The sequence below is a fragment of the Muscardinus avellanarius genome (assembly GCF_963383645.1).
Source record: "Muscardinus avellanarius genome assembly, chromosome: 16".
NCBI classification, from domain to species: Eukaryota; Metazoa; Chordata; class Mammalia; order Rodentia; family Gliridae; genus Muscardinus; species Muscardinus avellanarius.
The window spans coordinates 35,450,608-35,476,305 of NC_137802.1; the positions used below are offsets into that span (position 1 = coordinate 35,450,608).

Sequence of the window (25,698 nt, forward strand, 5' to 3'; positions counted from 1 at the left end):
ATAAATAAAAGGCAAAGGGAAACAGATTAAGTTTAGAAAATGGTTCGATCACTAGTGGAATAAGAGTCTGAATACCAGAATTCACTGAGAATCTATTTACACCACAGTTTGATTGCACACACACACCCATACATTTGCATACGCTCACACATTCCCAACCTTTAATTTAAAAAAAAAAAAAAAGTCAAACAATCAAGAGTGACTGCTCTTAAAATAATTTGTAAAATGCCTAGAGCTGGGCTAAATTTCAACCTTATAGCAGATCCTGCAGAAAAACTTCATAATTAATAATATTCCCATGCCTAAATGTGCCACTGTTAAAACTGAAAAGAAATTTAAGCATGTAACATTAAACACCAAAATTAGTTTAAGCATTCAGTAGCAAATGTTTTTCTTGTAAAACTATGTTTCTTTCGCTGGAAATGGCCTGAAATATTAGTCATAGCCCTAAACCATAGTACAAAATATAACTGAAGAATTCTCATTTGATTCTAAGTTAAACCACCTAACAATATCACTTGTATATTGCCATCGTGTTATTCCGTAAAGGTGTGATATATAAAATGCTGTAAGACCCGGTACCTTTTCAATTTATAAACACAGTGAACTTCATTACTGTACATGTACTCTGCAACTACAGCTTAGCTGTAAATCCTCCACACACAATGGTATGGACATTATTCCCCCTCTATCCCCGTTAAACTGTACATTGAGACAATACAAATTTACTGTCCCACCCACCCCTTACAAAAAAATAATACTCTAAAAGCAACCCTACTGCAACTTTTTAATTAAGACGATTACATATATTTTAGACCAATTGCTTTAAAGCAAGAAGGCAGTATAAACCTTCTAGGAAAATTTTTATAAAAGAGGTTAAGAAATATAAGACAATTTATACATTTAAAAACTTACAATAAATAAGAGATGCAGGCATTTTTGAATACTAGATACTATAATCCAATACAAGAACATCTTGGTGTTCTAAAGCCATATGTTGAAAATCATGTTCCTCATGTTTCCTCTCCATGCTTTTAATATTCATTTACCATGACTGGGTACTATGGCTCATTACTTTTCACAAATACTGTGACCAGAAAAACAGGTTAATTTTTGCTACGAAAATGTTATAATACGTTTTTGTATGATCAGTCATCATTCTAAAGAGTTCAATACAGTCAATGAAAAATAGCAGGGTTATAGCCCCTCCCCTCAAGTCAAAACAATATTTGTTGAAGTAATAAGAATTAGACCCCATCACAAATGACTTTTACTGAGAAGATAATTGTAACTTAATCCTGCAGCAAAATATCTTTTTTCCTTGTTCTTTTCTTGCACAGTTCCAACAAATGAAGATCACAGCATATTCATGATAAAGTTATATAACTGATTCAGCACCACAAAATGAATTGGGAGACATGAGCGTCTGTCCTGGATTGCAGGGTCACAGGTTAGCCAGGAGAGTGCATTGTACTGTTCCAAAACAAACCTGAAAAGCAAAGAAAAGAAACTGTGTTAGTCATGTACCTATTTCCAATGTAAAGTTTGGAAGCAGTTTTCAGTTATGATATTCAAGATTCAAAGTAAACTTTTAAAAGAGTGGAAGACAGTCCTTAGAACTAATTTCACAAAATTATTCTCAGGCTAGGGATGCAGCTCAGTGGTAGAGCATTTGCCTACCTGCGAAAGGCCCTGGTTTCAATCTCCACTTCATTAAAAAAAAAATAGCCAGAGCCAGGGATGGTGGCACACCCTTGTAATCCCAGCATTTGGCAGGTGGCAGGTTGAGACAGGAGGATCATGGTTGTGGACAGCCTCAGTTACTTAGTGAAGCCATTTGCAACTCAGTGAGACCCTATTTCAAAATAAAGAATAAAAAAAAAAAAAAAATAGGGTTGAGGGGTGTAACGCAGAGGCAGAATGCCCCTGGAGTTTCATCCCCTAGTACTGCAAAAAAAAAAAAAAAAAAAAAAAAAAAAAGCCAGGGGGTGCTGGTGCACACTTGAAATCCTAGAACTTACAAAGTTTCAGGTTCAAGAACAGCCTGAGCAACTTAGTAAGACTCAGCAACTTAGCAAAACTTGTTTCAAAATAAAAAATAGGGCTGTAACTCAGAGGTAGAATTGTCCTGGGCTTACTACCCAGGACTCCTTCCTCAGCAAATTTTCAGAAGTTAGAGTATTCATGTGAGAAAAGCACTCATTCTGCATAATAGAATTTTTTCTAGAGATCAAAGGTTATACAAGAGGAAACTAGCCAAAAATGAAAAGAATACATAAAAATCTACATTAGATTCTCTTGAAGTTGCAATGGAGAACAGTGAGTAGTAAAAGCTGTACCTGAGGACGTCTGAAGTCTGATTTGAGTCAAGTGGGTGGGAGTGTTTACTGTGAAGCAGCTCATCAGATTGCACTGAAGGCACGTGGAGGTGCAAAGAGGCCTAAAAAGCAACAGATAAGCAGTCAGCACTGGGGGAGAAAAGTCAGATAGTTTTACCTTATTCTCCCAATGTATGCTCCTTGAGAAAATGCATTTTAGTTTTATGTTATGAATGGGAGCCACAACCAAAAATGCTTGGTCTCCTTGCTTAATTAATTGATTACTAAAGTAATTTTTCTTTTTTGGCATACTGGGGATGGAACCCAGGGGCATTCTATCTCCGAGTGACACCCCCAGCCCTATTTTTAATTCTTTATTTTGAAACAGGCTCTCACTGAGTTGCAAAGGGCCTCAATAAGTAGCTGAGGCTGTCCACAAACCGCAATCCTCCTGTATTAGCCTCCCAAATGCTGGGATTACAAGCATGTGCCACCACACCCGGCTTATTAAGGTAAGTTTTTTTGTGTGTGGTACTGGGGATGAGACCCAGGGCCTTTTTCTACCTCCAGGCTATCCTCCCAGACCTATTTTATACTTTATTTGGAAACAGGGTCTCACTAAATTGCTAAAAGCCTAAGTAGTTGAGGCTGGCTTTGAGCCTGTGCAATCTTCCTGTCTCAGCCTCCCAAATGCTGGGATTACAAGTGTGCACCACCACACTCAGCTTCTAAAGTAATTTTTCTTCCTTTTTTTTTTTTGGTGGTACTGAGGCTGGAACGCAGGGGCATCCTACCTCCGAGCTACACCCCCAGCCCTATGGTTTTTTGTTTTTTTTTTTTTTTTTATTCTTTATTCTGCAACAGGGTTTCAGAGTTGCAAAGGGCCTCACTAAGTAGCTGAGGCTGTCCACAAACTGTGATCCTCCTGTTTCAGCCTCCCAAATGCTGGGATTACAAGTGTGTGCCACATGATTGGCTTCCTAAAGTAATTTTTAAGTGCAAAACTTATACTGAGTCTTCCTACTTCCTTTACTTTTACTGTTTTTGAAATCTCATAATTCTTAAAAAAGATCTCCAATTAGCTGGGCGTAATGGCACATACTTGTAATCCCAGTGCTCGGGAGGTTGAGACAGGAGGATCACATAGGTTCGAAGCCAGCCTCAGCTACTTAAGTGAGGCTCTCAGCAACTTAGTGAGACTCTGTTTCCAAATAAAATATAAAATAGGTCTGGGAGTATAGCCCAGAGGTAGAAAAGCCCCTGGGTTCCACCCCTAGTACCACCCAAAAAAAAAAAAAATACCCCAATTATTTTTCTAAGATTAATTTGCCTATATGTGAAAATGTTTAAGGAAATAATAGACTAATAATAAATTTCATAATAGAGGCTATTTCATAAATGGCATATCCACTTATGGCATATCCACTTATGGCAGTGAATAAGAGCAGAAAAAAATGTGCTACTTTTCTTCACATTTTAGTTAAATAAGCTGAATAGTTTTGTTTACAATTCAGTATATATATATAATAGTGTTTAAAAGCTGTGACAACAACCGGGTGTGATGGCACACGCTTGTAATCCCCACGCTTGGGAGGTGGAAACAGGAGGAATGCTCTGGCTTAAGAGACCCTGTTTCCAAATAAAAAGTATAAAATAAGACTGGGAGTGTAGCCCGGAGGTAGAAGGGTTTCCAGGAACCCCAGTACCACCAAAAAAAAAAAAAAAAAAAAAAAAAAAAAAAAAAAACCACACAAAAAAAACCAAAAAGCAGCTGTGACAACAGAATGGTGGTCCACGTTTGTACTCCCAGTACTTGGGAGGCTGAGACAGGAGGATCAAAGGTTCAAAAACAGCCTCAACAAGTAGTGAGACTTTCATGGACCTAGTGAGACCCTGTTTCAAAATAAATATAAAATAGGGCTGGGAGTATATCGCAGAGGCAGAATGCCCAGTGAATTCCATTCTATATACTATAAAAGGTATGTATAAACTCTGTGTAGTATATTCAGGAATATAACCAAAAATATGTATTTTTGAACCATCTATCCATCTATAAACTATTGATTTATGAGTTACAAACAAATGTCTCACATGGCAGATCACTACAAATTAAATGAATGTTAATTAGTAGCAGTGCTAAATTCCTAGGGTACAACCATCTAGGTAACAACCCACTATAATTCCAAGCAAGGAGAAACATACCAGGTGGTACTGCCTACAATACAGAACTAACATGGGATGCATGAGAAACAAGTGAACAGAATCATGGTAAGATATGCCTTACCTGGTAATTCAGAACCAGAAGTCCTAATCTTGTTATACTGTATCTGAGGTGACTGCCCACTTTATACTATCCTCTCTGCAATAAATATTGAGTAGAAAAGAATCTGGATAGTCCCTTGGACTCTTTGTAAAAGTAGTGTTTCCTAAAAAAATGTGCCCTGAAACACTAAGGTTGTGAGTTAGAAATAGGTGTTATACAATTCTTGATTTGTGTATTAAAATAAATCTTGGAAATGCTGGTTTAACAATACTATTGACTGTTATATTTCAAAGCTCTGATTCCAAGGACTACTATTCTGCAGAAACCCCCTTGGGAAGATGTTCTTGGAATGAAACTTGTTTATCTATCAGGAGAGGGAAAAAAAGTCAGAAGATAAAACTACTTATTACCTTGGCTGGCACTCTCTAGATACATTATCTCATTATAGCTTAATGGTACAGTGCTTTTCTTTCTTTTTTTTTTTTTTCTTTTGGTGGTACTGGGGTTCCTGGAAGCCCTTCTACCTCCAGGCTACACTCCCAGACCTCTTTTTATATTTTTATTTGGAAACAGGGTCTCTTAAGCCAGAACAAGCGGCTGGCTTCGAACCTGCGCGATCCTCCTGTCTCTGCCTCCCAAGCGCGGGGATTACAAGCGTGCGCCACCATGCCCGGCTTGGTACAGTGCTTTTCTATGCTAAACAAGGTCCTGGTTCAATCAACCCCCAATACTTCAAAAAAAAAAAAAAAAAATTCAGTCCAGATCTTAGTTGTTGTATTTATGAAAGTGCTACAAAAGTCCATTGTTTAATCTCAAATATCACTGACTCAGTAAGATGTGAGCTAAGGGTACCAAAATTTAATAACAATAAACAAAAAAGAATTAAGAAGCATGATATCTTTAACTGGGCAAGTTGGCTACATAGCTGTAGTCTTATCTATTCAGAAGAATGAGGCAAGAGCTCACATTTGAGGTCAGCCTAAACAACAAAGCTAGACCCTGTCTCAAGAACAAAAAACAAACAAAAAAAGGGGGCAAAAGACCTGTACTATAGGTAAGGTAAACACTAAAATACAACCCCAACAAACTAAACCAAAGTATGTAACTTTACCCTACAAGCAAAAACTCAGCAAGTATTTAAATTTGCATGACTTATGATAAAGAAACTGCCAGGTGGGCAAGATGTACTATAATCCCAGTACTCGGAAGGCTGAGACAGGAGGATCACGGGTTCCAGAGCAGCCACAGCAACTTTTCAAAGTAAAAATAAAAAGCTGGGCCAGACATGGTGGCACAAGCTTAAAATCCCAGTACCTGGGAAGCTGAGACAGGGCTGGGGGTATAGCTCAGAGGTACAATGTCCCTGGGTTCAATCCCTAGTACAAACAACAAAACAAAACCTGGGCATGGTGGAAGGTACATGCTTGTAATCCCAATAACTGGGAAAGTATACAGAAAGCCTCAGCAATTTAGTGAGGCCCTCCAAAACTTTAGTGAGACCCTGCTTCAAAATAAAAAGAGGGCTGGTGGTGTAGCTCATAGATAAACCATCCCTGAGTTCAAACCCCAATACAAAAATAACAACGAAAAAATACCAGAAGTTTCACTTATAAACAGAGGTGAAACTACACATATATTTTCAGGTACTGAGGATGGAACCAAAGGGCATTCTACATCTGAGCTACACCCACATCCCTATTTTTTATTCTTAATTTTGAAAACAGGGTCTCACTGAGTTGCAAAAGGCCTCACTAAGTGGCTGAGGCTGGCTGAGAACCCACATCCTCCTGTCTCAGCCTCCAAAAGGCTGGGATTACAAGCGTGCACCACCACGCCGGGCTTAAAATTTGAGTTATTGCATAACTAGGTAATTCTCTGTGGTATCTATAGAGTCACATGTGGCAAAACATTTAAGAACTTATAATTTAAATAAGCTACAAGACTTCAAAAACCCACTTCTATATTTCTAAGACTCAAGTCAATTATGATTCTTTAGGAACAGGCATAGAAATGGTAATACCTTAAGAAAAAGGGGACACTGATATTGTGCTTGAGGACATGCTGACCAGAACCAGTCAGGTAATGGACCCGCTTTGGCAGTTGATACGAAGTACCCAAGGGCCAATGGTTGCTGAAGAATATTAGTTACTTCATCATGAGATTCTGTTGAAAGTAGCCGATCAGTACCCTGACCCTAAAAACACAAAATTAAAAGTGTATTGTTAGTTCAATAACTATACTTATGTGCCAGATATAAATAACAAATTTCTTAAGTCAAACTCATTACATTATGGAAAGTTTAAAAGAAAAAAACTACTGAAGAACACTGTAAACTCAATGTCTACATGAAATGAATATGCAAAAGTTGCATAAGGAGATGAATCTGCCAACTGTTTAACAAGCTTTTTTATTATTATGCCAAGGGTGTGTGTGTACACATAAACTTTCTCAGGTGAGTAAAAAAATGCAAAATGGTCAATGACATAACTTCTTTCCTAAGAGTCTCTCAAACATTCCCTGACAATCAAGTCCCAAACCAGAAGTGTAGCTCTGTTCATCAAGCACTATCTATAAAATGCACTTAAGAGGCTTTTGGAAAGCATTATGGTAATATGAAGGGAATAATACTAGTGATGTTCATATCCTTTAGATTAAGTCAATTATTTCTTTGTACTTAAACATGTAAATGCAGGAAAACATTCATTACATCAAAATCAATATCAGAAAAAAATACTTAAATGCCCAACACTTTGGGAATGACATAAGAAGTTATGGTATAGCAACAACTTAATATTTAAAAGATTATTGTTATTGAGAGCCAGGCGCGGTGGCACATGCTTGTAATCCAAGCATTCGGGAGGCTGGGGCAGGAGCACTGCGGTTCATGAAGAGCCTCTGCTACTTAGGCCCTTTGCAAATCAGTGAGACTGTTTCAAAAAAAGAATAAAAAATAGAGCTGAGGGTGTAGCTCAGAGGTAAAATGCCCCTGGGTTCCATCCTCAGCACCACACCAAAAAGGATTATACTTATTGAAATTTGAATATAAATATATATAGAGAGAGCCAGGCGTGGTGGCACACGCTTGTAATCCCTGCACTTGGGAGGCTGAGACAGGAGGATTGCACAGGTTTGAAGCCAGCCTCAGCTACTTAGTGAGGCTCTCAGCAATTCAGTTACACCCTGTTTCCAAATAAAATATAAAATGGGTCTGGGAGTATAGCCCGGAGATAGAAAGCCTCTGGGTTCCACCCCCAGTACCACACACACAAAAAAAACCCACTATATATATAAAAAGAAAATAATTTGCCGGGCGTGGTGGCACACGCTTGTAATCCCAGCATTCGGGAGGCTGAGATAGAAGGATCGCGGTTTGAGGACAGCCTCAGCTACTTAGGGAGGCCCTTTGCAACTCAGTGAGACCCTGTTTGAAAATAAAGAATAAAAAATAGGGCAGGGGGTGTAGCTCAGAGGTCAAATGCCTCTGGGTTCCTTCCCCAGACGCTCAATAATAATAATAATAATAATAATAATAATAATAATAATAATTTGCTAAAAGTAAAATTTGTTTTATGAAGGTGGTGGGATGCTGGGCATGTTGGTGCACGCTTGTAATCTCAGCATTTGGGAGGCGGAGACCAGAGAATTACGGTTCATAGACAGCCTCAGTTACTTAGCAAGGCCCTTCGCAATTCAGTGAGACGCTGTTTCAAAAATAAAGACTAAAAATTAAGGCTGGGGATGTAGCTTGGAGGTGGAATGCCCCTGGGTTCTATCCCCAGTATCACCCCTCCCCCCAAAAAGGTGGAGAGATTATTGGTGCATATAGACATACACACATACATAGACAAATTTCAATAATCTCACTTCTTTGCAGTGAGGAAAGGAAGATGCAGCCCAGTGTGGTAGTGCATGCTTGTAATCCCAGCAATTGGGAGGCAAAGACAAGAGGACCGCAGGTTTGCAGCCGGCCTCAGGTACTTAATAAAACCTTGTTTCAAAATAAAGACTAAAAAATAGGGCTGGAGGTGGAGCTCAGAAGTAGAATACCCCTGGGTTCAATGGCCAGAACTACAATGAAAGAAGGGAGGGAGGGATAAATTCAATCAAACCCAATTACTTTTTTTTTTGGTACTGGGGATGGAACCCAGGGTCTCTCTACCTCTGAGCTATACCCCCAGCCCTATTTTTTTTTATTGAAACAGGGTCTTACTAAGTTGCAAAGGACCTAAGTAGCTGAGGCAGTCTGCGAACCACGATTCTCCAGTCTCAGCCTCCTGAATGCTGGGATTACAAGTGTGCGCCACCACGCCTGGCTTAAGCCCAATTACTTTTGATTTCAAACATACACTACAGGCCAGGCGTGGAGGCGCATGCTTGTAATCCCCGCACTTGGGAGGCTGAGACAGGAGGATCGCATGGGTGAGGCTCTCAGCAACTTAGTGAGACCCTGTTTCCAAATAAAGTATAAAATAGGTCTTGGAGTATAGCCTGGAGGTAGAAACCCTCTGGGTTCCACCCCCAGTACCACAAAAAAAAAAAAAAAAAACAAAAAAAAAAAAAAAAAACCACCATACTATAAAAAGAGACTGAATGGCACCATGGTCAATATTTTATCTGTTCTTTGAGAAAATGACTCTTTCCTTCTTTCTTTCTTTCTTTCTTTCTTTCTTTCTTTCTTTCTTTCTTTTTTTTTGTGGATCTGGGGACGGAACCCAGGGGCACTTGACCTCTAGGCCACATCCCCTGTCCTATTTTTATTCTTTATTTTGAAACAGGGTCTCTCCAAGTTGCAAAGAGCCTCACTAAGTAGCTGAGGCTGTCTTTGAACTGTGATCCTCTGATTTCAGCCTCCCGAATGCTGGGATTACAAGCGTGCGCCACCACGCCCGGCTGAATATTTCTATTATGTTCCTCGTCACAGCTGTGATACGAATATAAGCTCTTAAGGCCATATACTGAATCTCAAAGATCCTATAATTCTGTATCTGAAGATGTGGTGAAGGATGCTAATGCCACAAAATCTACAACAGGATTCAGAAAAAGTAGAGCCTTAGAGACCCTCTACTGAATGTCCAATTCAAAGTATTGGTATCTATAAGGTAGAAATGGCATAAAGGTACAATTAATTTCACCTTTTGCTACTATCAAAGAAAACTGTTCTATTTCATTTACTAGTACCTTATTAAATGAATAAATGACATTTAGATAAAGCAAACTTCGATAGCAGAATTACCTTGCCAGCATCACCTCCATGGGGGTAATGAGATCCTGGAGAATGCACAGGAGACGCAGTTGGAGATGCAGGAAGGATATTAATAATATCAGGATCAAGATCATCTCCTGTGTCTAATAAATCAAAGATACCCATTCCATCTGCTCCATCTATACAGAACAAAGGAAAGAAATTAAATACTCCATTTTCCATATCCCATGGTTATTTGTAATTGAGCCAGGTGTGGTGGTGCATACTTGTAATCCCAGTATTTGGGAGGCTGAGACAGGAGGAATGCAGTTCACAGACAGCCTTAGCTACTTAGTGAGGCCCTTTGAAAAATCTGTGAGACCCTGTTTCAAAATAAAGAATAAAAAGTCAGGCTGGGGGTATAGCTTGGAGGTAGAACGGCCCTGGGTTCAAGCCTCTGTGCCACAAAAACATGAATAAATAAAAATTTAAAAAAATAACGTTTAATCAAAATGGGTTAATTTAAAGCCAGGTGTGGTGGCAGATGTCTATTATACCAATGCTTAGGAGATTAAGACAGGAGAATTGCAGGTTCAAGACCACACTCAGTAATTTAGCAAGACTCGCAGCAATCTAGCAAGACCCTGTTTCAAAACAAAAAGGCTATGGTGTAGCTTGAAGATAGAATATCGCTGTGTTAAATCCCCAGTACCATCGCCAAAAATAAATAAATAAATAAATAAATAAACAAACAAACAAACCACCAAGTGGGGTGTTATGGACTGTCTGTCTCCCATAGGTCAAGAACTGTGCTAATGGCCACATAAACAATCATACACTAGTCTGAATAATGGCTTCCAAATTATGTCCATGTCCTACCTCAGCAATCTGCGAACACGTGACCATACAGGATTATGTAGGTGTTATTAAGCTAAGGATCCTGTGATGGGGAAATTATTTTAGATTATCCAGGCAGGCCCAATAATCACAATTTTTTTTTTCTTTCGGAGGTGCCAGGGACCAAAAGCAGGACTCACACATGCCAGCCAAGTGTTCTACCACTGAGTTATCCTAACAGCCCCACCAGGTCCTGATGAGAGGGCAGTAGCACTAGAGTCAAGTCAGGAGGCTGATGACACTACACTGCTAGCATTCAAGATGAGGCAAGAGGGCACAAAACCAGGAATGCAAGTGGCTTCTAAATGCTGACAATGGAAAGGAACAGATTATCCTCAAGAGTCCCAAGTGAAATCAACCCTGCTGACATGCTGAACAGGGTTCAGTGAGGCTGATTTTGGAAACCTTCAGAACTATAAAATAAAGAATGCTCTTTTAAGCCACTCAATATGAAGTAATTTGTTATAGCAACATTAGGAAACTAATAAAATGCAAACAGTATTACAGAAGATAAAAATACTTTTTTGTTCTTTTACAGTACTGGGGATAGAACTCAAGGGACATTCTACCTCTAAGCTACATCCCCAGCCCTATTTTTTATTTTGAAACATGGTCTCACTGAGTTGCAAAGGGCCTCACTAAGTAGCTGAGGCTGGCTTCAAACCTGCGCAATCCTTCTGTCTCAGCCTCCCGAATGCTGGGAGTACAAGTGTCTTCTTAAGTATATGAACTAGGAGTTCACAGCCAACCTGGGTAATAAAACCAGCCCCCAAGACCCTGTCTCAAAAATCAAAAACAGCTTTCAGGAACAATTCACTTACCATTGTTGGGATTGAAAGCTAAATCCAAATTTTCAGTGGTGTAAGTAGCTGAAGCTACTTGTACAGAAGCAGAAGTAGGGAATACAAGTATATGCGTACATGATGTATCCTGTGGGGTATTCAGCTGAGATGTCTGCATATTTAGAGTGGTGCTTCTTCCAAATACAGAACCAGTTGAAACAGAATCTACAAAGAGAATGAAAGGCATTTTTCTCTTTAACAAAGGAAGAATAAATTTTATATAATACTTTAAAACTTAAGTATATGATGCATTAAATCTAATATTAACTAAAAATAGCTACCTGGCATAATAACAAAAGAGCCTTGAGGTTCCATTGCTACCAAGCAAGCACTGAGAATACTGGGAGAGTCTGCAGCAGATATACCACACATCCTACACATGTCTTTGAGCCTTTTACTTAGAGATTGCAAATTTCGACGACTCAGTAAACAGCTCCAATCTGTGGATATCAACATTAAAAAAAAAAAGTAGCATTTAATGTAACAGCACATTTACTATAAAATTGTGATTAAAAAAAGAAATACTTAGCCAGGTATGGTGGCACACGGTTATAATCCTAGCATTTGGGAGGCTGTGACCGGTGGATAACCGTTCGCAGACAGCATCGGCTACTTAGTGAGGCCCCTTGCAACTCAGTGAGACCCAGTTTCAAAATAAAGAATAAAAATATAGGGATAGGGGTGTAGCTCAGAGGTAGAATGCCCCTGGGTTCCACCTCCAGTACTGCAAAAATAAATAAATAAATAAATAAATAAATAAATAAATAGTAGCATTTAACATTAACAGCACTTTTACTATGCTATAAAACGGTGGTTAAGAAAAATACTTAGCCGGGCATGTTGGCACATGCTTGTAATCCCAGCACTTGAGAGGTTGAGAAATGAGGATCGCACAGGTTCAAAGCCAGCCTCAGCTACCTAGTGAGGCTCTCAGCAACTTAGACTCTGTTTCCAAATAAAGCATAAAACAGGTCTGGAAGTACAGCCCCAAGGTAGAAAAGCCCCTGGGTTCCACCCCCAGTAACACACACACACACACACACACACACACACACACACACACACACATACACACACACACGTCCAAAACCATACTACTCAACATTCTTTAGCCCTCTACAACATATGTAATTAGCAACTGCTGAAAGTAAAAGGGGGAACATGGAAAACAACAAGTACAAATAGCTATTAACAGCCAGGCGTGGTGGCGCAGGCTTGTAATCCCCATGCTTGGGAGGTGCAGACAGGAGGATCGCTCAGGTTCGAAGCTAGGCCCACTGGCTTAAGAGACCCTGTTTCCAAATAAAATTATAAAATAGGTCTGGGAATGTAGCCTGGAGGTATAAGGGATTCCAGGAACCCCAGTACTACCACCAAAAAAAAAAAAAAAGCCATTAAGTACATGTATGTAATATCTCCACCTACCCCCCACCATCACCCTGCAGCACCCTAGCACTTGAGAATGAATGAGGGGCATGTTACCTCTGAGCTGTGACCCTGGCCCATTTTATTTTTTGTTTTGAAATAGATCTCACCGAGTTGTTTAGGGTCTAAGTTAGTGAGTCTGGCTGGCCTCAAATCTATAATCCTCCTATCCCAATCTCCCAAGTACCAAGATTATAGGTATGTGATACCTCGCCCAGTCTGTGGTTCTTCTTTAAAAGAAAAGTTTAGCCGGGCGTGGTGGCGCACGCTTGTAATCCCCGCGCTTGGGAGGCGGAGACAGGAGGATCGCGCGTAAGAGACCCTGTTTCAAAAATATATATAAAAAAAATAGGTCTGGGAGTGTAGCCCGGAGGTAGAAGGGCTTCCAAGAACCCCAGGACCACAAAAAAAAAAAAAAAAAAAAAAATAGTTTAGAGCTGGGCGTGGTGGTGCACGCTTGTAATCCCCACGCTTGGGAGGCCGAGACAGGAGGATTGTACGGGTTCGAAGCCAGCCTCAGCTACTTAGTGAGGCTTTTAGCAACTTAGTGAGACCCTGTTTCCAAATAAAATATTAAAAAAAAGGCCTGGGAGGATAGCCCAGAGGTAGAAAGCCTCTGGGTTCCACCCCCAGCACCACCAAATAAAATAAAATAAAATAAAAATAAAGTTAAAAAATTAAAAAAGATAAAAAATAAAAGTTTAGCCAGGCATGGTGGCACAACCACTAATCCCCTTACTTGGAATGCTGAAACAAAAGAATCAAAGGTTTGAAGCCAGTCTCAGCAACTTCATGAGCCCTTCAGAAACATAGACCCTATTTCAAAATCAAATTAAGTGGCTCAGCCAGGTGTGGTGGCACACGCTTATAATCCCAGCATTCAGGAGGCTGAACCCAGAGGACTGCAGTTTATGGACAGCCTCAGCTACTTAGGGAGGGCCTCCACAACTTATTGAGACCCTGTTTCAAAATAAAGAATAAAAAATAGGACAGAGGGGTATAGTGTGAAAGCCGAATGCCCCTGGGTTCCATCCCCAGATCTGCCAAAATATAATAGTAATAATAATGATGATAACAAAATAAATGGCTCAGAGATAGAACATCTCTGGGTTCAATTTCCACTACAACCAAAAAAAAAAAAAAAAAAAAGTAGTTTTGGGCGTATTCATTTCGAGTCACCCCTCCATGCCATTCTGGTATGGAGCTGCATTTCTATTTTCTGTATTTCTATCTTTCTAATAAACTTCTTTAAATCTTAAAAAAAAAAAAGTAGTTTTACTTTACTTTTGCATTTTATTTTTTTGGTACTGGGGATGGAACCCAGGGACATTCTACCTCTTGAGCGACACCCCCAGCCCTACTTTTTATTCTTTATTTTGAAACAGGGTCTCACTGAGTTGTGAAGGGCCTCAATAAGTAGCTGAGGTTATCTGCAAACCGCGATACTCAGGTCTCAGTCTCTCAAATGCTGGGGTTACAAGCTTGTGCCACCTCACCTGGCTCTGCATTTTATTTTATTTTAGTGGTCCTGGGGAAGGAGCCCAGAGGCTTCTACCTCCAGGCTACTCCCCCAACCTATTTTATATTTTATTTTACAACAGGGTCTCACAGCCAAGTGTGGTGACGCACGCTACTTAGTGAGGCTCTCAGCAACTTAGTGAGACTCTTTTCCAAATAACTTGTAAAATAGAGCTGGGGGTATAGCCTGGAGGTAGAAAGCCCCTGGGTTCCAACCCCCAGTACAAAAAAAAAAAAAAAAACAAAAGAAAAAACAAAAACAAACAAACAAACAAACAAAAAAAACCAGGGTCTCACTACGTTGCTGAGAACCTCACTACTTAAGTAGCTGAGGCTGGCTTCAAACCTACGCGATCCTCCCGTCTCAGCCTATCAAGTACTGGGATTATAGGCGTGCACACGCCTGGCTTTAATTTTGCATTTTATTCAGCATATATTTAAATGTGGTCTGAACAGTTTGTAACATAAAACAGAATGGATGAGGGAGCCATGGGGATTGAACCCAGGTCACTCTACCACTGAGCTACATTTCTGGCCTTACTTAAGTCACTGGAGATTGAACTCAGAGGTGATTTACCTCTGAGATGTACCCAGAGTCCTGTTTTATGTTTTTAATTTGTGTCTGTTTGTGGGACTGCAGATTGAACCCAAGGACATTTTACCTCAGAACTACACCCTCAGCCCTAGTTAATTTGGTATTTTATTATATTATATTATATTATTTATTTTTGCGGGTCTGGGGATGGAACCCAGGGGTATTTGACCTCCGAGCTACATTCCCTACCCTATTTTTTATTCTTTATTTTGAAACCGGGTCTCACTGAGTTGCAGAGGGCCTCACTAAGTAGCTGAAGTTGTCTGCGAACCACGATCTTCCTGTCTCAGCCTCCCAAATGCTGCGTTTACAAGCATCCACCACCAAGCCTAGCTAATTTGGTATTTTAAAACAAGGTCTCAAGCTGGGCATGGTGGTGCATGCTTGTAATCCCGGCATTCCATCGGAAGGCTGAGACAGGAGGACCGCGGTTCGTGGACAGCCTCAGCTACTACTTAGGAGGCCCTGTGCAATTCAGTGAGACCCTGTTTCAAAATAAAAAATAAAAATAGGGCTGAGGGTGTTGCCCAGAAGTAGAATGCCCCCAGTACCACAAATAAATAATTAATTAAATAAATGAAATAAATAAATAAATAAATAAACAAGGTCTCCACTAAATTACTGCACACTGGCCTCAAACCTAGGTTCCTCCTGTTTTAGCCTCCAAAGTAATGACATAACAGGTGTGTGCCAACACAATTGGCTTCTTTCAATATAAAATAGGTCTGGGAGGAAACCCCGGAGGTGGAAGAGTTCCTGGGTTCCACCCCAGTACCACACACACAAAAACAAACAAAAAAAACCTAAAAGCCCAATTTTACCTTTCAATTCTCCATGACCTATCCTTCCCAAACGACCAATTACAACTCTCCATGGTAATGAACTCATTTGTACAAGTCCTAAGCACCACTCCCAAAGTTTCTGTAGACCAAATCTTCTAGCAGAACCTTTTTTCCGACGAGCCCTGTTGAGTGAAATAAAAACAAATATTTCCAAAATCAATATGATAACATTTTAAGAGAGTTCAAACTTATGAAATACTGGCCCCTTAATTTTATTTCATTAATAATTGGTATCAGGGCCTCTGGAATGCTAAGCAGTCATTTTAGCAATCAATCGCTGAGCTACACTCATAGGCCTGGTTCTAAGGGCATTCTATCCCTGAGCTATACCCCATCCTACCTTGTTTCTTTTTTCTTTTTTTTTTTTTTTTGCGGTACTGGAACCTAGGGGCATTCTACTTCCGAGCAACACTCCCAGCCCTTTTACTTATTCTTTATTTTGGAACAGGGTCTCACTGAGTTACAAAGGGCCTAAGTAGCTGAGGCTGTCCAGGAACCACGATCCTCTAGTTCCAGCCTCCCATATGCTGGGATTACAAGTGTGTGTGACCACGTCCAGCTCCCAACCCTACTTTTTATTATTTATTTTGAATCAGGGCCTAAGTTGCAGAGGGCCTCACTAAGTAGCTGGGGCTGGCTACAAACCTGTGATCTTCCTGTCTCAGCCTCCCAAGTACTAGGATTATAGGTGTGTGCCATCACAACCAACTATGATTTATAATACATACTTAACCTAATTTTTTTCTTTTTTTAGTGGTGCTGAGGATTGAACCCAGGGACATTCTACCTTCAAGCTACATCCCTATGCAAATTTTATTCTTTATTTGTAAATGGGGTCTTGCTAAATTGCCAAATATGAGTCTTGCTAAGTTGCTGAGGCTGGCATTGAACATGTGATCCTCCTGTCTCAGCCTCCCAAGTACAAGGATTTCAGGTATATGCTATCTTGCCGGGCTCTTAACCTAAAATTTAAAGAAAAGTACAACTACAAACTGCCTCAGTTGAACAGATACCTTGCTTTATGTCAGCAAAAATTTTCTAGGACAACACTAATAGCTTAAGCTTTGCAGGCCATCAAGATGTCACAACAATTCACTCTGCTACAGCCTGAAAACAACCATACACAGTACTGAATAAAAGAAAAGACAAAAAAAAAAGACTGGCCAGATTTGGCACACAAGCTGTAATAAACCAATCTCTGCTGTGTATATTTGGTACTTACTATATACCAAGCTTCCTGCCCAATCAACTTGCATAAAAGATTTCATTTCACCTTATTAATCCTCCAAATACAATTACTCTACAAATTTTAGACAAGTAATTTTTATAGAAGCACATAAGATATAAAATAATTGGAACTGTGTGTGTGTGGGGGGGTACTGGGGATTGAACACAGGCAGGCTCATTCTACTTCTGAGCTCTCTCTCCACCCCTATTTAATTTTTTGTTTTGAAACTGGGTCTCACTAAGTTGTGGAGAGCCTCAATGTGTTGCTGAGGCTGGCAGCGAACCTGTATTCTCCTGTCTCAACCTCCCAAATATTAGGATTACAAGGGTGCATCAGGACACCACACCTGGATGTTTTATTTTGACACTGAAGATTGAACCCAAAGGCATTTTTACCTCTGAGATACACCCCCAGCCTATTTTATTTTTATTTGGAAACAGGGTCTCACTGGGTTGATGAGAGTTTCCCTACTTGTTGAGACTGTACTCAAACCTATGACTATCCTGTAATACCAAGTACTGGGATTACAACTGTGTGCCACCATGCCCAGCTTAATGTTTGCTTTTGAAATAGGGTCTCACTAGGATGCTGCAAGTCTTGCTAAGTTGCCAAGGCTGACCTCGAATGTGGGATCCTCCTGTCACAACCTACCAAGTACTGAAGTTACAGGCATATGCCACCATGCCTGATTCTAAACAGTTTTCTAATTCATTCATTAAAAATTAAACACTGTATGTGTGTGTGTGTATGTGTGTAAAATTTTAAATGGAATCATATAATCATATTTAAGGAAATAAGTACCTATTTGGAACATCGATGTTAATGATACAAGTTTCTAAAAGTTCTCCATATAGATCTGTGCAAGATGCAAGAATCCACCTTTGATCATGTGATAAACAGTAACCAACAAAAAGAACATTATATTTCTGTCCAGCTTCTCCAAATGTTTCTCCTAGTTCTGTTTGTTTGTCCTTCACTGGAGCCAGAATAAAAGGGGGTGTATAAAGTCGAATACACTCGGGTCTCTGTAAAACAGAAAATTAAAATACTATATAGTACTATTAATCCTAGAAAAATAATATTATCTACCCAATTATAATTGGGAAACAAAAGGAAAACAAAAATTGTTCTGGTTTCATAAAAATCATAATATATATATTTTTTCAATAACTTTGGTCATGAAAACATACTTACATCAGGACTTTTAAGAGCAGTTTCCATGGCTAAACCTGGACCAAAGCCAGTCAATGTTTTCACATTGGTTGATGTTGGAAGTGGTCTTCGACACTGAGTAAAGGCCGAAAACGCCAGAGATTTTAAATGCTGGGTATAGATTTGTCTATCTTCATGCTTCACAGGTTGTAACAGGTACTGACAAGGAACAATCTAATAGGTACAGGTAAATATTACAAATGTTAAGTTTCCAACTGAGATTAAAAGAAATTGAGCAGTCAAAACTCTACAAAAAATACTAGCAAAGTATGGTGGCATACATTTATAATCCTAGCACTTGGGAGGCTAAGATAAGAGGATCAGGGTCTCACAGAGTTGTAAAGGGCCTCAGTAAGTAGCTGAGGCTGTCCGCGAACTGCGATCATCCTGTCTTAGCCTCCCAAATGCTGGGATTACAAGCATGTGCCACCATGACCGGCCCCAGCTCTTAGTTTTGAAACAGGTTCTTCCTAAGTTGCTGAGAGTCTTGCTAATAAGTTCCTGGTGCTGGTCTCAAACCTGCAATTCTCCTGTCTCAGCCAGCCACCCAAGTACTGGGATTATAGGCATGGGCCCCCAGGCACAACTTATAGATTTTTTTTTTTTTTTGAGTGGTACTGGGGATGGAATCCAAGGGAATTCTACCTCCGATCTACACCTCCAGCCCTATTTTTTTATTCTTTATTTTGAAACAGGGTCTCAATGAGTTACAAATGGCCTCACTAAGTAGCTGAAACTGTCCACAAACCACGATCTTCCTGTCTTAGCCTCCCAAATGCTGGAATTACAAGCGTGCAACACCACGTCAGGCCATTTATAGATTTTTAATAAATCATCAAATTTAGCAATTGGCCCTGAACTACCTAAAAATCCTTAATTTTTCTACACAGAAATCATATTAATCAATACTAACTACCATGAACTAGTTCTACTGTAATCTATAAAATAAAGAATTTTTTTTTTTGCGGGTTTGGCGATGGAACCCAGGGGCATTTGACCTCCGAGCTACACCCCCTGCCCTATATTTTATTCTTTATTTTTGAAACAGGGTCTCACTAAGTTGCAGAGGGCCTCACTAAGTAGCTGAGGCTGTCTGCAAACCGTGATCCTTTAGTCTCAGCCTCCTGAATGCTGGGATTACAAGCGTGTGTCACCACTCCCGGCTTAGAATTCAAAATTTCTTCAAACAACTCACTGTGGCTGGTCTGCTTTTACTTGTACCTTGTCTTAATTAGAACACTAGGTTAGGCCAGTGTGGTGGCACACGCTTGTAATCCCAGGACTTGGGAGGCTGAGACAGGAAGATCACAGGTTTAAAGTCAGTCCTGACAAATTAGCACAGCCCACTGCAACTTAGTGAGACCCTGATTCCAAGTAAGAAATAAAATTGGACTAGGGGTTTAGTTAAGAGGTAAAATGCTTCTGGGTTCAACCCCAGTGCCACACACACACAAAAAAAACTCTAGGTTATATGGGTCCATACTATATACTTTTCTATTTAGGCTCATGAGTTTAAAAGGTTATTTATAGGCTGGGCGTGGTGGCGCACGCTTGTAATCCCCACGCTTGGGAGGCAGAGACAGGAGGATCGCGCAGGTTCGAAGCCAGCCCCGTGTGCTGGCTTAGGAGACCCTGTTTCCAAATAAAAATGTAAAAATAGGTCTGGGAGTGTATCCCGGAGGTAGAGGGCTTCCAGGAACCCAGTACCCCAAAAAAAAAAAAAAAAAAAAAAAAGGTTATTTATAACACAATACTAGAGAAACATTTTAACAAGCTCATTGTAATTTTTTTTTTTACTCATAAATACTGTGGTATGTCTATCCTCTAAAAATTTCTAACATTTCTAATATTTATTTATATATATTTTTTGCGGGTCTGGGGATGGAACCAGGAGCATTAGACCTCCGAGCTACACCCCCTGCCCAATTTTTTATTCTTTATTTTGAAACAGGGTCTCACTGAGTTACGGAGGACCTCATTAAGTAGCTGAGGTTGTCCATGAACCACGATCCTCCTGTCTCAGCCTCCCGAATGCTGGGATTACAAGTGCGTGCCACCACGCCCAGCTTAACATTTCTAATATTTAAAGTACAAATCATAACAAACCTGACACTGATAAAAATTAATAGAAAAAATTCATATCTAAACTTCTGCCCATCAAGCTATTCTACATACAGTTAACTCAAAACATTTATCACATTTACCTGTACAGAAACAGTACTCTTAATATGAGGAGGAAGAGTCTGGACCATTTCCAGAAAACATCGAAGTAGCCCCAAAGTCCATACATTAGAAGAGTTAGTGCTTTCATCTTTATTTTCATATGTAAAAGGATCAATTATATAAACAACAATTGCAGGTGGATATGTAATTGCATGCGAATCACCATCTGTGGGAATTCCCACTTTATCCCGATCCATTGTGCTAAAATTTGAGAGAGAAATAAGACAAAAGTTTGCTGGTTAGCATCAAGCAAGTTCTCACCTCCACCCCCCCATTTTCTGGTGTGAGGTAATAGCAAGATTCTCTAAAAATTAAGGACATCTTTTCTCTCCCAACAGAGTAATAAATATTATACATATGATTTTATAGTACAAGGTCTCATGCATTAAAATAATAAAATAGACTTCTTAAGATCTAGAATATCAAAAACGAAATCAAGCTTAGGATAAAATAGAAGCAAATATGGGTCTCTGAGACATCTCAGTAAAATTGCACAAAAGCTGGGGGTTTCTGAGACCCATCTCAGTAAAACTGCACAAAAGCTGGCTAGAAACAGAGATAGGCCCAAAAGAAACCAGGTTTCCAGACGTATTCAATATTCTAGTACATTTTTAGACTATACAAACTCATTTCATACTTCTTAATTTCGATGATGCCTAAGAGTCATTCTTCAATGAGTGATTTGTTTTAAAAGTTCAAATTTATTAAGGTAATTAAGATCAGATCAATCTAGGTAATCTTTTGTTTTTACTCATATTTATGACTAACTTTGTCAACATTATGGGTATCAGACAAGAATATAACCAAGCTCAGACTAACATAACCTAAAAGTCAAAAGGAAATTCTCGCAATAGCTGTAGTATAAAGGAAACAGCAGTCTAGAGCTGCCATTATCATTATTATTATAAATAACTTTGAAGCACTATGTGAAGCATTTATTACATTTTACCATATTATTCCCATTTTGTAGATAAAGGTACATGCTCACAAGATTAGAACTTCCCCCAAATCACAAAACAGGTCAATGCAGAGCTGAAATCCCAACCTTGGTAAACCTCTAAAGCCTCTGGCCAGGCTGGCTCAATAGTGACTTCAACTGTTGGAGTGATTAACACAGGCAAAATCTACTTGATAATTACATCACAGGACAGACTTTGGCATCATATGGGTACCTGGTGTTTTGGTTGTTTGTTTGGCAATACTAGAGGTTCAACCCAAGAACATTTTTGGACCTACATTCCTGCACCTTTTCATTTTTTGTATTTATGACATAAAACTGAACCCAAGAGCATTTTACCTCTAAGCTATACCCAGCCCTTTTTATTATTTGGGGGGGGGGGTTACTGAAAATTTAACCCAGGGGAGCTCTACTACTGAGCTATACCTCCAGACTTTTACTTAAAGACAGGATCTCACCAAGTGGCCCAAGCTGGCCTCAATCTTTTAATCTTTTATTCTTTTTTTTTTTTTGCAGTGCTGGGGATGGAAATCCAGGGGCTTTCGACCTCCAAGCTACATCCCCTGCCCTACTTTTTATTCTTTATTTTGAAACAAGGTCTCACTAAGTTGTGGAGGGTCTAAGTAGCTAAAGCTGTCCACAAACTGCGATCCTCCAGGTCTTAGCCTCCCAAATGCTGGAATTACAAGCGTGTACCACCACACCCAGCTAATCTTTTATTCTTGAAATAAGCTCTTCCTAAATTACTGCACTGGCCTCAAATCTGTGATCCTCCTTTCTCATCTTCCCAAATACTGGGAATTGTCAAGTGTGGTAGCCCAATTTGTAATCCTAGTACTTGGAAGGCTGAGACATGAGGATCATGGGTTCACAGCCAGCCTCAGCCACTTAGTAAGGCCCTCCAAACCTCACTGAGACCGTGTTTCAAATAAAGAAAAGAAAAAAAGTACTAGGAAATATAGGCATGTACTACTGCACCTGCCACAACCCCCCCCATGGTAATGAGGATTGACCCTAGGGGCATTCTACCTTTGAGCTACATCCCTATCCCTTTTTTTCTTTATTTTGAAACAGGGTCTCAGTAAGTTGCAGAAGTAGCTGAGGCTGACCACAAACCTGCAATCTTCCTGTCTCAGGCTCCCAAGTATTGGAATTGCAAGCGTGTATCACCACGCCTGGCTCCCTTCCCTTCTTTAATTTGTGGTACTGGAGTTGAGCCAGGGCATTCTACCTCTGAACTACAATCCCAGTAATTTTTCCTTCCCTCCTTCCTTCCTTCCTTCCTTCCTTCCTTCCTTCCTTCCTTCCTTCCTTCCTTCCTTGTGGTACTGGGGATGGAACCCTTCTATCTCCAGGTTACACTCCCAGACCTATTTTATATTTTATTTGGAAACAGGGTCGCTTAAGCCAGCAAGGCTGGCTTCCTACCTGTGTGATCCTCCTGTCTCTGCCTCCCAAGTGTGGGGATTACAAGTGTGCGCCACCAAGCCGGCTTTTACTTTTCTATTTTGAAACAAGGGCTTCTTAGGGTGCCGAGAGTCTTGCTACATTCCTGAGGCAGACCTCCTACCTGTAATCCTCCTGACTCAATTTCCCAAATAATGGGATTACAGGCATGTACCACGACACCTAGCATGCCTGTCTTATTTGGAATTAAAAAAAGGCCTATTTTTCTTCTCCTGACCTCACAAATGTTAAGCACATGCTCTACGATTAAGCCACCCCTGAGCCCCAAAGACCAATATTTTTAACAGTACCTTTCAGACACATCAGGATGTGGCTGAGTTGGTAGTGAAGATGCCTCTCCAGAAATCCCAGCTGTCTGCAGAGCTGATGGCTGCTGCCCTCCTAGCTGGCTACTCTGAACTGCACTTGCTTGTGTAGACATGGATCCTGTACCACTACTGTTCATACTGCCAAAGGGTGGAAATGAAGGTAATTTATTTGTTGATACTCCACTACTCAAACTGGAGGAGGATGAAGATGAAGTTGTGGTCAAAGTTGAATTGGTAACTGAAGTAGATATGCCAACACCTGAAGTCACTGTCATAGTGCTGTTTGCTGCAGATGCCAGAGTAGCAGATGGAGTATTAGTGTTTCCAGTATTTGTCATCTGAGGCGGAGGAATCAAAGACTGGTTTGAAGGGGCAACTAAATTTGGCTGGGAAAGCAGAGAGCTGTCCAGTGGCTGGGAAGCAAGATAAGGACCTAAAGAATAAAAACAGGACATTTAAATCTTTATTTAATTGACTGGATCTTTTTTTATTCTAATATATGAATAAAAAAAATCTAGCCGATGCTTCCTTGGAAATTACTTTTCCTAAACTGCATGCTAACTGTGTAGCTTTGTTAGCATTATCTATTCCAGTAGTAACTAAAGAAATTTAAAATAAAATTTTAAAAGTCAACCAGCATTTTAATTTATTTACTTTTTTGAGGTACTGGGGATTGAACTTGGGGGCATCATACCTCTGAGCTACACCCTCAGTTCTGTGTTTTTGTTGTTTTGTTTTTTGCGGTACTTGGAATGGAATCCGGGGGCATTCTACCTCCGAGCTACACCCCTAGCCCGACTTTTTATTTTGAAACAGGGCCTTCCTGAGTTACAAAGGACCTCACTAAGTAGTAGCTGAGGCTGGCCATGAACCACGATCTTCGTGTCTCAGCCTCCCAAATGCTGGGATTACAAGCATGTGCCACCATGCCTGACTTTTATTCTTTATTTTGAAACAGTCTTACGAAGTTGTGAAGAGCTTCAAACCTGTGATCCTGTCTCAGTCTCCCAAGTACTGGGATTACAAGCATGCACCACCATGCCCAGCAAACCAGCATTTTTATAAATTAAATGATTATCATAAAAAATAATAAAATTAGCTGGGCGTGGTGGTGCACGCTTGTAATCCCCGCACTTTGGAGGCAGAGACAGGAGGATTGCTCAGGTTCAGAGCCAGCCTTGCTGGCTTAAGAGAACCTGTTTCCACATAAAGTTAAAAAAATAGGTCTGGGAGTGTAGCCCGGAGGTAAAAGGGCTTCCAGGAACCCCAGTACCACCAAAAAAAAAAAAAAAAAAAAAAAAAAAAAAAAAAATTATATTTCCTAGGCACAATTATCTAAATGTAAATAACAGAGCCAGGCGTGAGACCTTGTTTCAAAATAAAGAATAAAAAATAGGGCTGGGGGTATAAGCTTGGAGGTAGAATGGCCCTGGGTTCCATTCCAAGTACTGCAAAAAAAAAAAAAAAAAAAAAAAGTAAAAAATAGTATCTACCAAATTTTCTTATACTACTAAAAATTTTCATTATACTACTAAAAGAAGTTGAAGAAATATGTCTATACTGATGGCTAGAAATAGGAGAATTTTATCATAAAGCTAAGGATTACATGAATGTCTAATGCTCTAATTTAATAAGAAAGTATGTCAAGAAAAGAAAGTCTATTGATACTTCAAAAGTATTATAAGAAAGTCTTAAAACAGCAGTCACTTATTTAGCTACAGCAAAAAACTATTTTTAGCCTTGTAAAGATTAACTGCAAATTATTTTATTTCCAAACTATTATATATATTATGAATCTTACCATAAGTGAAAACATGAGACCCTACAGAAGCAAAAAACAGTATAGAACCTATAATTGCCACCTGCCAGGATACCTATATCAGGATCAAATTTCCATCAAAGGTCAGATAGCATTTTTGTCTTTGTAGACCACAGTCTATCAACTACTCAGCTCTGATTCTGCAGCACAAAAGCATGTAAATTAATGAAGATGGCTGCATTCTAATAAGGTTTTATTTACAAAAACAGCTTTGGACCAGCAAACATTTGCTAACACTGGCTTTATACAATAAATGTAAATTCATTACCTAGGTCATATCTGCAGACTTGTGCATAAAGCTTGAGTTTAGAAAATGCTTCACTGTTACCATCAGCTGCCTGAGAAAACCATTCGGCTACCAACTTTTCTGATAATTTCTTTGATGCAGTAGATCCAACTCTCATGATCCCATCAGTCAATAGTCGAGAAATAGGTCTATGCTGACCTAGTCGACAGGACTAGAAACATATATTAAAAAAAAAAAACAAAATTATTGAATTGATTATAGTATGAGTAAGCATTATAAAATAAAGCATTAAAATTATTTAAACTTAATAATTTATAATAAATTAAGATTTAAAATATCCAGGATGAAAATGGA

General features: G+C 39.6%; 1 protein-coding gene across 1 annotated transcript in view; it reads right to left on the minus strand.

Moving 5' to 3' along the window:
• Positions 1–1,356: 1,356 nt before the first annotated feature.
• Positions 1,357–25,698, minus strand: part of MED13 (mediator complex subunit 13) — a gene marked incomplete at both ends in the record, with an annotated part of 106,062 nt that continues 81,720 nt past the window's right edge. Inside the window, 12 exons of the mRNA XM_080713403.1 lie at positions 1,357–1,489; positions 2,340–2,440; positions 6,602–6,775; positions 9,815–9,963; positions 11,482–11,667; positions 11,784–11,942; positions 15,862–16,004; positions 17,912–18,135; positions 18,305–18,496; positions 20,527–20,746; positions 23,261–23,711; positions 25,366–25,555. Of these exons, the coding sequence (XP_080569529.1) occupies positions 1,357–1,489; positions 2,340–2,440; positions 6,602–6,775; positions 9,815–9,963; positions 11,482–11,667; positions 11,784–11,942; positions 15,862–16,004; positions 17,912–18,135; positions 18,305–18,496; positions 20,527–20,746; positions 23,261–23,711; positions 25,366–25,555 (2,322 nt within the window). The remainder of the gene's footprint in view (positions 1,490–2,339; positions 2,441–6,601; positions 6,776–9,814; positions 9,964–11,481; positions 11,668–11,783; positions 11,943–15,861; positions 16,005–17,911; positions 18,136–18,304; positions 18,497–20,526; positions 20,747–23,260; positions 23,712–25,365; positions 25,556–25,698) is intronic.